The sequence below is a fragment of the Protomyctophum parallelum genome (genome assembly GCF_964188405.1).
Source record: "Protomyctophum parallelum genome assembly, chromosome: 3".
Taxonomy (NCBI): domain Eukaryota; kingdom Metazoa; phylum Chordata; class Actinopteri; order Myctophiformes; family Myctophidae; genus Protomyctophum; species Protomyctophum parallelum.
In genome coordinates, this window is record NC_139698.1 from 47,438,812 (window position 1) to 47,451,721 (window position 12,910).

The window sequence follows — 12,910 nt, forward strand, 5'->3', positions numbered from 1 at the left end:
ACCTTCTGGTTCCCAAGCCTCCGCTCTATCCCTGAGCCACTGTCGCCACATATAGTCGTGGTATGCAATGTATATGCAAATGTATCACAAAGAAAGAAAGTGACTATATATCATTTTTTAAGTATTAAAAACAAAATCACTATAGCCCATAGGAACATATAGTGGTGCATAATGAATTTATGTTTACCTCCATCACAGACAACACCAGCATCTTGACCATGATCACAGTCGTGGGATCCCAACCAGCTACGTGAGCACCGTGCAAGCACTGATTCACTGCCTGTGCAGCCGACATCATCCAACCAGATCTGCCCACTGCCTGGTCCAAAATGTGCTCTGGGTGGTGCTGACAGCGCCTCGCCACATCCTAACTGTCTACACACCACCTGGGCATCATTCATGTCCCAGTAATCATCACACACCGTCCCCCACTGTCTACGGAAGTAGACCTCCACTCTGCCAGAGCAGGTGTTCCCTCCGTTTACCAGTCGAATGTCTCCCTCTGATGTTGGCTTGGCAGTGTTCATGGCAGTGGTCATAGCAGTGGTCCTGGTGGCAGTGGTCATAGTGGTCAACCACCATGGAAGGGATGTGGTGGTGGTGATGTGTGGTGGTGTAGATGTCATGGGGTTTACTGCAGAAAGTGGACAAATAGCATTCAGACCTTCAACAAAAACAAACTTTGTTATAATATAATACTAAAGGATGAAAGTGAAGACGGCAAATGTCTGATGTGTCTGAGGTGTGACTGGGCGTTAACACTGAGGACTTTACTATGCAGCCTACACTGGACTATGAAAGGAGAAATTCCTCTACCAGTCTGCTGGACTGTCCATCACGTGTCAGTTCCCTGGTTTTTGAGTGGTGCAGCCACTGCCACTCCAATGCCCAGCAATGTGTGTCCCTATGTGTACAGTATGTGTATGTCTGTGTACGTGTATGTCTGTCCAAGCACGGAAAGCTGCAACACTCTGCCATTTCTCGACAGTTTCGGATGCGATCAGACTTGCCGGAACTGGGCCGGGCCTCTCAAATATATAATAATACGAAAATATATATAATAATAATAAAATAAATATAAGGCCAGGGAAGAGGGCAAATACAGTACAGTACAGTACAGTACAGTACAGTACAGTACAGTACAGTACAGTACAGTACAGTACAGTACAGTACAGTACAGTACAGTACAGTACAGTACAGTACAGTACAGTACAGTACAGTACAGTACAGTACAGTACAGTACAGCGCAGCACCACTCAGTTCAGACGGCTCTGATTTTTAACGCATCTTTAATCATCTTAAATAATTATACTCGTGTGAAGTGATGCATGGGCGCTCTTATCATCATACATCACATGAGCCAATCGAATCATCACAAATGTCATTCACTTTTCTGCCCTCACTTTTATCCTCAATATTGCTCAGCCAATCAAATCATCGCTATGGGATGATCAGCCAATGTTTGTTTTCACACAAAACTTAAACGCTGGGCATAGCAGAGGCTAGTGCCCCTCAAAAAGAAAGGTACAATGATACAATTTCACGTCGGGCCAACGAAAAACTAGAACATCTAATTAACTACAGAGACACTCAGACACACAACTAAGGACAGTGGACTTCTAGACTTCTCCTGAGAGAGAGAGAGAGAGGGGGGGGGGGGGGATTGTTCAAGATACATATTGTATTCATGTTTACCTTCACCACAGACGACACCAGCATCTTCATTGTGATCACAGTTGTGGGATGCCAACCCTCTATGTGTGCACCGTGCAAGCTCTGATTCACTGCCTGTGCAGCCGACATCATCCAACCAGATGGTCCCACTGCCTGGTCCAAAATGTTGAGCTGACAGTGCCTCACCACATCCTAACTGTCTACACACCACCTTGGCATCATTCATGTCCCATTCATCATCACACACCGTCCCCCACTGTCTACGGAAGTAGACCTCCACTCTGCCAGAGCAGGTGTTCCCTCCGTTTACCAGTCGAATGTCAGTGGTCCTGGTGGCAGTGGTCATGGCATTGGTCATAGTGGTCAACCACCATGGAAGGGATGTGGTGGTGGTGATGTGTGGTGTTGTAGATGTCATGGGGTTTACTGCAGAAAGTGGACAAATAGCATTCAGTCCTTCAACAAAAACAAACTTTGTTATAATATAATACTAAAGGATGAAAGTGAAGACGGCAAATGTCTGATGTGTCTGAGGTGTGACTGGGCGTTAACACTGAGGACTTTACTATGCAGCCTACACTGGACTATGAAAGGAGACATTCCTCTACCAGTCTGCTGGACTGTCCATCACGTGTCAGTTCCCTGGTTTTTGAGTGGTGCAGCCACTGCCACTCCAATGCCCAGCAATGTGTGTCCCTGCTATGTGTACAGTACGTGTATGTCTGTGTACGTGTATGTCTGTCCAAGCACGGAAAGCTGCAACACTCTGCCATTTCTCGACAGTTTCGGATGCGATCAGACTTGCCGGAACTGGGCCGGGGCCTCTCAAATATATAATAATACAAAAATATATATAATAATAATAAAATAAATATAAGGCCAGGGAAGAGGGCAAATACAGTACAGTACAGTACAGTACAGCACAGCACAGCACAGCACCACTCAGTTCAGACGGCTCTGATTTTGAACGCATCTTTAATCATCTTAAATAATTATACTCGTGTGAAGTGATGCATGGGCGCTCTTATCATCATACATCACATGAGCCAATCGAATCATCACAAATGTCATTCACTTTTCTGCCCTCACTTTTATCCTCAATATTGCTCAGCCAATCAAATCATCGCTATGGGAGGATCAGCCAATGTTTGTTTTCACACAAAACTTAAACGCTGGGCATAGGAGAGGCTAGTGCCCCTCAAAAAGAAAGGTACAATGATACAATTTCACGTCGGGCCAACGAAAAACTAGAACATCTAATTAACTACAGAGACACTCAGACACACAACTAAGGACAGTGGACTTCTAGACTTCTCCTGAGAGAGAGAGAGAGAGAGAGAGAGAGAGGGGGGGGGGGGGGGGATTGTTCAAGATACATATTGTATTCATGTTTACCTTCACCACAGACGACACCAGCATCTTCATTGTGATCACAGTTGTGGGATGCCAACCCTCTATGTGTGCACCGTGCAAGCTCTGATTCACTGCCTGTGCAGCCGACATCATCCAACCAGATGGTCCCACTGCCTGGTCCAAAATGTTGAGCTGACAGTGCCTCACCACATCCTAACTGTCTACACACCACCTTGGCATCATTCATGTCCCATTCATCATCACACACCGTCCCCCACTGTCTACGGAAGTAGACCTCCACTCTGCCAGAGCAGGTGTTCCCTCCGTTTACCAGTCGAATAATGTCTCCCTCTGATGTTGGCTTGGCAGTGTTCATGGCAGTGGGCAAGGCAGGGGTCATGGTGTCAGTGTTCATGGCAGTGGGCAAGGCAGTGGTCATCCATCTTGGAAGGGATGTGGTCGGAGGTGTTATAGATGTCATGGAGTTTACTGTAGAAAGTGGACAAACAGCATTCAGACCTTCAACAAAAACTAACTTTGCTATAATATAATAGGATGAAAGTGAACATGGGGAATGTCTGATGTGTCTGAGACACATGTGTGACTGGGACTTAACACTGAAGGATTTTACTATGCAGCCTACACTGGACATAAACATAAACATCTAAAAAGAAAGGTTCAATGATATATACAATTTCACGTCGGGCCACGCCAACTGGTCACAGGTTAACACTTGGTCAGGACCTCCTTTCCTCACCGGTTTATACCACTTTACCTGCACAATAGGCTAAGTCACAGTCGTCTGGTGGTAGAAGTTTGTAGACATAGTAGTTCCTATGACAGTTCTTCACATGGATGGAAGGTGACGCAAATCTGCAACAGTCGTCACCCCAGTGACCACAGACGCTGCGCTGCACAACTCCCTCTGACACTGCTGGATGAGGCTGTGTCATCCATAGAGGAGCATGTGTTCCACACATGTTTTTTTGCACACATGTCTCTGGCATCTGGGCACTGCTTTGCCCCAGGAACAGTCGATACCACCCTTGCCAGTTGACATTGTTGTCACAGTGCCGGCTACCATCATTGTAATCTGTTGCTCTCCAGGCATCATTCAGTACTGTGTAGAGATCACAGGGATCTACACAGTGAGAGTTGATACAGTCCTGACCTAATGGACAAACCACGTTGCCACAGGAGAACTGAACACTGGATCTGTTGGCTCCCTCTGGTGTTTGCTTGGCAGTGTTCATCCATCTTGGAAGGGATGTGGTCGGAGGTGTTGTAGATGTCATGGAGTTTACTGTAGAAAGTGGACAAACAGCATTCAGACCTTCAACAAAAACAAATGGGGGCTGCCCTGTGGTGTCTGAGGCACAGGTGTGACTGGGCCTTAACACAATACACTGGATTATCAGAGGGAAAAGAGAGAGAGAGAGAGAGAGAGAGAGAGAGAGAGAGAGAGAGAGAGAGAGAGAGAGAGAGATGATGGTTCAAGATAGTTTTTGTATTCATTTTACCTTCACCACAGATGACACCAGCATCTTCACTGTGATCACAGTTGTGGGATGCCAACCCTCTAGGTGTGCACCGTGCAAGCTCTGATTCACTGCCTGTGCAGCCGACATCATCCAACCAGATGGTCCCACTGCCTGGTCCAAAATGTGCTCTGGGTGGTGCTGACAGCGCCTCGCCACATCCTAACTGTCTACACACCACCTTGGCATCATTCATGTCCCAGTCATCATCACACACTGTCCCCCACTGTCCACGGAAGTAGACCTCCACTCTGCCAGAGCAGGTGTTCCCTCCGTTTACCAGTCGAATGTCTCCCTCTGATGTTGGCTTGGCAGTGGTCATAGCAGTGGTCATGGTGTCAGTGGTCATCCATCTTGGAAGGGATGTGGTCGGAGGTGTTATAGATGTCATGGAGTTTACTGTAGAAAGTGGACAAACAGCATTCAGACCTTCAACAAAAACTAACTTTGCTATAATATAATAGGATGAAAGTGAACATGGGGAATGTCTGATGTGTCTGAGACACATGTGTGACTGGGACTTAACACTGAAGGATTTTACTATGCAGCCTACACTGGACATAAACATAAACATCTAAAAAGAAAGGTTCAATGATATATACAATTTCACGTCGGGCCACGCCAACTGGTCACAGGTTAACACTTGGTCAGGACCTCCTTTCCTCACCGGTTTATACCACTTTACCTGCACAATAGGCTAATTCACAGACGTCTGGTGGTAGAAGCTTGTAGACATAGTAGTTCCTATGACAGTTCTTCACATGGATGGAAGGTGACGCAAATCTGCAACAGTCGTCACCCCAGTGACCACAGACGCTGCGCTGCACAACTCCCTCTGACACTGCTGGATGAGGCTGTGTCATCCATAGAGGAGCTTGTGTTCCACACATGTTTTTTTGCACACATGTCTCTGGCATCTGGGCACTGCTTTGCCCCAGGAACAGTCGATACCACCCTTGCCAGTTGACATTGTTGTCACAGTGCCGGCTACCATCATTGTAATCTGTTGCTCTCCAGGCATCATTCAGTACTGTGTAGAGATCACAGGGATCTACACAACGAGAGTTGATACAGTCCTGACCTAATGGACAAACCACGTTGCCACAGGAGAACTGAACACTGGATCTGTTGGCTCCCTCTGGTGTTTGCTTGGCAGTGGTCATTGCAGTGGTCATAGCAGGGGTCATGGTGTCAGTGTTCATGGCAGTGGGCAAGGCAGTGGTCATCCATCTTGGAAGGGATGTGGTCGGAGGTGTTGTAGATGTCAAGGAGTTTACTGCAGAAAGTGGACAAACAGTATTCAGACCTTCAACAAAAACAAATGGGGGCTGCCCTGTGGTGTCTGAGGCACAGGTGTGACTGGGCCTTAACACAATACACTGGACTATCACAGGCAAGAGAGAGAGAGAGAGAGAGAGAGAGAGAGAGAGAGAGAGAAAGAGAGAGAGAGAGAGAGATGATGGTTCAAGATAGTTTTTGTATTCATTTTACCTTCACCACAGATGACACCAGCATCTTCACTGTGATCACAGTTGTGGGATGCCAACCCTCTATGTGTGCACCGTGCAAGCTCTGATTCACTGCCTGTGCAGCCGACATCATCCAACCAGATGGTCCCACTGCCTGGTCCAAAATGTGCTCTGGGTGGTGCTGACAGTGCCTCGCCACATCCTAACTGTCTACACACCACCTGGGCATCATTCATGTCCCAGTCATCATCACACACTGTCCCCCACTGTCCACGGAAGTAGACCTCCACTCTGCCAGAGCAGGTGTTCCCTCCGTTTACCAGTCGAATGTCTCCCTCTGATGTTGGCTTGGCAGTGTTCAAGGCAGTGGTCATAGCAGTGGTCATGGTGTCAGTGTTCATGGCAGTGGTCATGGTGTCAGTGTTCATGGCAGTGGGCAAGGCAGTGTTCATGGCAGTGGTCATGGTGTCAGTGTTCATGGCAGTGGGCAAGGCAGTGGTCATCCATCTTGGAAGGGATGTGGTCGGAGGTGTTGTAGATGTCATGGAGTTTACTGTAGAAAGTGGACAGCATTCAGACCTTCAACAAAAACTAACTTTGTTATAATATAATATTATAGGATGAAAGTGAACACGGCAAACATCTGATGTGTCTGCGGTACATGTGTGACTGGGACTTAACACTGAAGATCTTACTATGCAGCCTACACTGGACTATGAAATGGAAAGGTCCTCTAACAGTCTGCTGGACTGTCCATCTGTGCACGATACGTGTCTGTTCCCTGTTTGTAACACGACGTAAATGTATTTTTTTGTAAAGGTTCAATAATGTATAGTATTTCCCGTCGGGCCACCCCAACATATTCTCACTGAACTGGTCACATGGTAACACTTGGTCAGGACCTCCTTTCCTTACCGGTCAAAGCACTGAAGCTCTTTAGCATCGCCTTTCAGCGTTCAAGGTATATAGACCCAATCACCTGATGGCATGCATAATGTGGGCCATGCACACTTAACATTGAAAAAAGAAAATATCAAATAGTATACTGTGGCGTCTCGGTCGAGGACCGCGCACCACGGCTTGGTAACCCCGGGGAGAGGGAGAGAGAGAGAGAGGGAGGGACGGCATGAGACGCTCCTTGCTGGGAGTGGTTCAGGACGCGCGGTACATCCCCCGACACCTCTTCATTTACCAAACGAGCTGACACCTGCGCGCCGTCACCCAGACAGCATAAAAGCCTCCTCTCTCCTCAGTCTGGCCGAGACTCTCCCGGGGGACAAGCTGACCTGCGGTGCTCGGTAAGACCAGCCCATGTTCCCTCTCACCCTGTATGTTGTGTATGATAAACCGGACAGTAACTTTAATTCTCTCACCTCACAGGACACTCCACGGACGGAATGATTGACTGTTGGGCTCGGAAGGCTATGGCAAAACATTCCCCTATTCCCTACCAGTGACTATATGACAGAGACTGTCTCCTTTTGTTAGAGGAGAGAATACGGCCCCTGCTGTTCAGAGAAGCGCCGTTTATGTTGGAAGCCTGAGTTGGAGCAAACCCCTAAGTTAATTATTACTCACCTTTATATGGCTGGCGCCTCCTTCAGTTGACCAGTTCTCTCCCTACCCACCGTAGCACAAAGACTATGACCATTATGATTTTGGGATGAATAAAACTGTGCCTAAATAGGCTTATTGTGACGCTGTCTCCTGTGTGTGTGTCCTTGATGTGAAACCAGTGCCCCACAATACATTGAAAACGAATTGAATATTGTCTCTGTCGGGGTGGAAACCTCAATATGTCCAGAACTATTACTTTTCAGAATTCAAATTTAAGAGTATAAAAAACTGCAGATCTACAACAAGCTCAACACGTGCCTCTTCGCACCATGTTTCAAGCCGTGTTTCGAGCGGAATTTTGAGCTTGCGGATTTGCTATTTATGATACTTGTGTGTGATGCTGTAGTATGGTCAAATAGGACGTTGATTTACGAAAAATACAAACATTTAAAATGTGTTGATAAGAGGCTTCTGCCCGACAGCGACCATATGAAACTTAAAATCAGGCAGACAAGCCATTCGAAGCAGACTTGAGCTCTGTGAGGAGCGTCCAAGCGTGGTGAGATGGCCACTTCTGCCGACTCGGTGCCATTCCAGTTGCACACCGATAGGTAGAGAATATTAACTATTAAATTATGATCCCTCCACGTGAACATAGATGTAACTTTATTCTACATACCTAGCTGTCAATCTCACATGTCTTATAAGCATGTGTAGAGGGATGTGGGAATGATCAAACAATTGACCATGAAAACTAGAGAGAGAGAGAGAGAGAGAGAGAGAGAGGGAGGATTGTTCAAGATACATTTTGTATTCATGTTTACCTTCATCACAGACGACACCAGCATCTTCACTGTGATCACAGTTGTGGGACCTTCCATCTGTGCACCGTGCAAGCTCTGATTCACTGCCTGTGCAGCCGACATCATCCAACCAGATGGTCCCACTGCCTGGACCAAAATGTGCTCTGGGTGGTGCTGACAGCGCCTCGCCACATCCTAACTGTCTACACACCACCTGGGCATCATTCATGTCCCAGTCATCATCACACACTGTCCCCCACTGTCCATGGAAGTAGACCTCCACTCTGCCAGAGCAGGTGTTCCCTCCGTTTACCAGTCGAATGTCTCCTTCTGATGTTGGCTTGGCAGTGGTCATGGTGGCAGTGATCATCCATTTTGGAAGGGATGTGGTCGGAGGTGTTGTAGATGTCATGGAGTTTACTGTAGAAAGTGGACAAACAGCATTCAGGCCTTCAACAAAAACGTTGTTATAATATAATATTATAGGATGGAAGTGAACACGGGGAACGTTTGACGTATCTGAGGCACATGTGTGACTGGACCTGGACCTTAACACTCAGTGGTGCTGTACTGTACTTGTGTGTGTGTGTGCGTGTGTGTGTGTGTGTGTGTGTGTGTGTGTGTGTGTGTGTGTGTGTGTGTGTGTGTGTGTGAGAGAGAGGGTGTGTGTGTGCGTGTGTGTGTGTGTGTGTGTGTGTGTGTGTGTGTGTGTGTGTGTGTGTAAGAGAGTCACAACAGTGACACTTGGTGGTGCATTTCCATGCTCAGACATACAGACATTTCGTCAGTGTTGGGCAAGTTACTTTGAAAGCGTAGCTTGTAAAGCTACAAGTAGCTCACCATGGCAGTAGCTTGATCAAGCTACATAGCTACCCCTGGAGAGATGTAGCTTGTAAAGCTACAGCTACATGGAAAAAGTAGCTCAAAGTAGCTCAGCTACTTTTTATTTTTCAGCGTTAAATTGAGAACATGCGGGAGACCCCTCCTCCCCTCTGGGAGACCCCTCCTCCCCTCTGGGAGACCCCTCCCACCCTGCTCCCCTCGGGGAGACCCCTCCCACCCTGCTCCCCTCTGGGAGACCCCCCCACCCTGCTCCCCTCTGGGAGACCCCTCCTCCTCCCCCTGCTCCCCTCTGGGAGACCCCTCCTCACCCTGCTCCCCTCTGGGAGACCCCCCCACCCTGCTCCCCTCTGGGAGACCCCTCCTCCCCCTGCTCCCCTCTGGGAGACCCCCCCCACCCTGCTCCCCTCTGGGAGACCCCTCCTCACCCTGCTCCCCTCTGGGAGACCCCCCCACCCTGCTCCCCTCTGGGAGACCCCTCCTCACCCTGCTCCCCTCTGGGAGACCCCCCCACCCTGCTCCCCTCTGGGAGACCCCTCCTCCCCCTGCTCCCCTCTGGGAGACCCCTCCTCCTCCCCCTGCTCCCCCCTGGGAGACCCCTCCCACCCTGTGATACCAGGGCCAATCAGAGGCCAATTAGAGGCAGCTGTCAAGTGCTGATATGCCCTCAAAGCAATCAGAAAAAGGAACAGTCCTTGATTTTTCAAAGGGGGTTCTAGTACAAGAATTAACACAGCAACCAATGGTCAAAATTAATATATTTCTTTCATGTTATTGCCCAAAATTGTAGCTTGTAACTTGAGTAGCTAAGCTACAAAAAATGACCCAAAAGGTAGCTGAGCTACTTGACGAGGTACACAAATATGAATGTAGCTAAAATACCACAAGCTACAGCAAAATGTAGCTCAGCTATGTAGCTCAGCTACATGTAGCTTAATACTCCCCAACACTGCATTTCGTGCTCAGACACAGGCATACACAAATTGCTGCGTATAGGAGTGGCCACTCAGAAAATGTAAATGTTCAAAACAAGGATTGCTTACTGCAGTTTGCTTCGTCCGACTGATCCCGGCAGTCCATGCCGCCGTCACAGCGCCAGGTGCCGTGGACACACTCCCCGCTGCCACAGTGGAACTCGTGGGTGCCACAAGGCCTCTCCGTCTTATCCGGCTTCTGTTGCCGACCCACACAGTTCTCGGGCCACTCGTCGGAGCCGTCGGCGCAGTCCCGGTCTCCGTCGCACGCCCACAGGGCGGGCACGCACACCGTGTTGTTACACTGGAACGCGCCCACGCCGCAGGTGGCGGGGGGACAGGCAGACTCGTCCGAGCCGTCCGTGCAGTCGTTGTCCTCGTCGCACACGAAGGACGAAGCCACGCACTGCCCGCTGGTGCAGCGGAACTCGTCAAGGGAGCATGTCTTGGCCGCTGAGGGTGTACAGAGTATATATGAACCTCCTGCCTATTATTATTTTATCTTCATTTTGTTTGCCTGTGCTTTCATCATTATTTAGAATTCATCTTTGTCTTTTTTTTATTGGCCCCTACACTGGAATTACCTTTGGGATCAATAAACTATCCATCTTTTGGCTTGTGTTTGGATTAATGGATTAACCACTTTGAACCTGATGTCCCTATTGTTGGCATGTCATTATACTGTAGGTGAAAATTCAGAGATCTGCTGTTCTATTTTTAAAAGAGGGCTCAAGTTCATTATTTTCTACCCTACTAGTAGATGGATACTATACTATAATAAATAATAGTGCTGTGTACGACACGTGTCTCTTCCCTGTTTTTAACACGACATACTGTAAACATCTAAAAAAAAAAAAAGTTCAATTATGTATACAATTTCCTGTCGGGCCACCCCAACATATTCTCACTGAACTGGTCACATGGTAACACTTGGTCAGGAACTCCTTTCCTCACCGGTCAAAAGCACTGAAGCCCTTTAGAATCACCTTTTAGTGTCCAAGGTATAGACCAAATCACCTGATGTATAATGTGGGCCATGCAGACTTAACATTGAAAAAAAGAAAACATCAAATACATAAAAAACGAATTGAATATTGTTTCTGTCAGTTGGAAACCTCATTTTGTACAAAACTGTTTTCAAATTAAAAGGTTTAAAACATTGCAGATCTACAAGCTCAAAACACGCAGCTTTTCAAGCCATGCATGTTTCAAGCCACATTTCGAGCTTGCAGATCTTCTATTTTTCATACTTTTGTGGGACGCAGCGTCAACAAAAACACAAAAGGTAAAAACATGGAGATGTTGTAGGTCTAGATGTCATGGAGTTTATTGTATAAAGTAGAAAGCATTAATGGTACTGTAGCAAACAAACTTTAATATAGATTAATATTTTATGAACACTTTACCTGCACAGTAGCCTACTTGACAGGCGGTTGGTGGTAGAAGCTTGTAGACGTAGTAGTTCCAACAGTTCTTTACATGGATGGGAGATTCAGTCCATCTGGTATTACAACAGTCATCTCTCCACTTACCACAGGTGCTGCGCTGTACAATTCTATCTGACACTGCAGGATGAGGCTGTGAAATCCATAGAGGTACATATGTTCCACACTGTCCTTTTTCCACACATGTCTCTGGCATCTGAGCACTGCTTTGCCCCAGGAAGAGTCGATACCACCCTTGCCAGTTGACATTGTTGTCACAGCGCCTGTTACCATCACTGAAATCTGTTGCTCTCCAGGTATCATTCAGTACTGTATAGTGATCACAGGGATCTACACAGTGAGAGTTGATGCAGTCCTGACCTAATGGACAAAGTATGTTGCCACAGGAGAACTGAACACTGGATCTGTTGGCTCCCTCTGGTGTTTGCTTGGCAGTGGTCATGTTCATGGCAGTGGTCATGTTCATGGCAGTGGTCATGTTCATGGCAGTGGGTATGGCAGTGGTCATGTTCATGGCAGTGGGTATGGCAGTGGTCATGTTCGTGGCAGTGGGTATGGCAGTGGTCATGTTCACGGCAGTGGGTATGGCAGTGGTCATGTTCGTGGCAGTGGGTATGGCAGTGGTCATGTTCATGGCAGTGGGTATGGCAGTGGTCATGTTCGTGGCAGTGGGTATGGCAGTGGTCATGTTCATGGCAGTGGGTATGGCAGTGGTCATGTTCATGGCAGTGGGTATGGCAGTGGTCATGTTCATGGCAGTGGTCATGTTCGTGGCAGTGGGTATGGCAGTGGTCATGTTCATGGAAGTGTTCATGGCAGAGTTTACTGTAGAAAGTGGACAAACAGCATTCAGACCTTTGTTATAATATAATATTATAGGATGGAATGGAAGTGAACGTGGCAAACGTCTGACATGTCTGAGGCACATTTTTTCTCACTCTATGGTTATCTGCTATGGTTATTATGGGGACGGCTATGGTTATCTGCACATTTTTTAATTTTTTTATCACATGATTTTGTAACCCATTTTTCACCCCTGTGTCAATTATCTAATGTGATCCTGGGCTCTACACACCCTCCGCCATCCTGGGGAGAGCAACGGACTTAAACTTGTTTCCCTGGTTGGACGTAGCGCGTGGAAGGAACACGTTATTCCAACCAGTTCCTTTCCCCTCCATCAGGCGCCCCGGCTGGCCACGGGGAGGCAATTTAAGGACTTTTAATATATTTTTGATGATTTTCTTTTTTCATTAGATG

At 47.5% G+C, this 12,910-nt stretch overlaps 1 protein-coding gene across 1 annotated transcript; it reads right to left on the minus strand.

Moving 5' to 3' along the window:
- Positions 1 to 435: 435 nt before the first annotated feature.
- Positions 436 to 8,749, minus strand: LOC310856715 (scavenger receptor cysteine-rich domain-containing protein DMBT1-like; the record flags this gene model as incomplete). The annotated part of the gene is made up of 5 exons (XM_083762186.1): positions 436 to 634; positions 3,225 to 3,470; positions 4,619 to 4,918; positions 6,128 to 6,587; positions 8,416 to 8,749. The coding sequence occupies 5 exons, from the start codon at positions 8,747 to 8,749 to the stop codon at positions 436 to 438; spliced, it is 1,539 nt and encodes a 512-aa protein (XP_083618312.1).
- Positions 8,750 to 12,910: the final 4,161 nt, after the last annotated feature.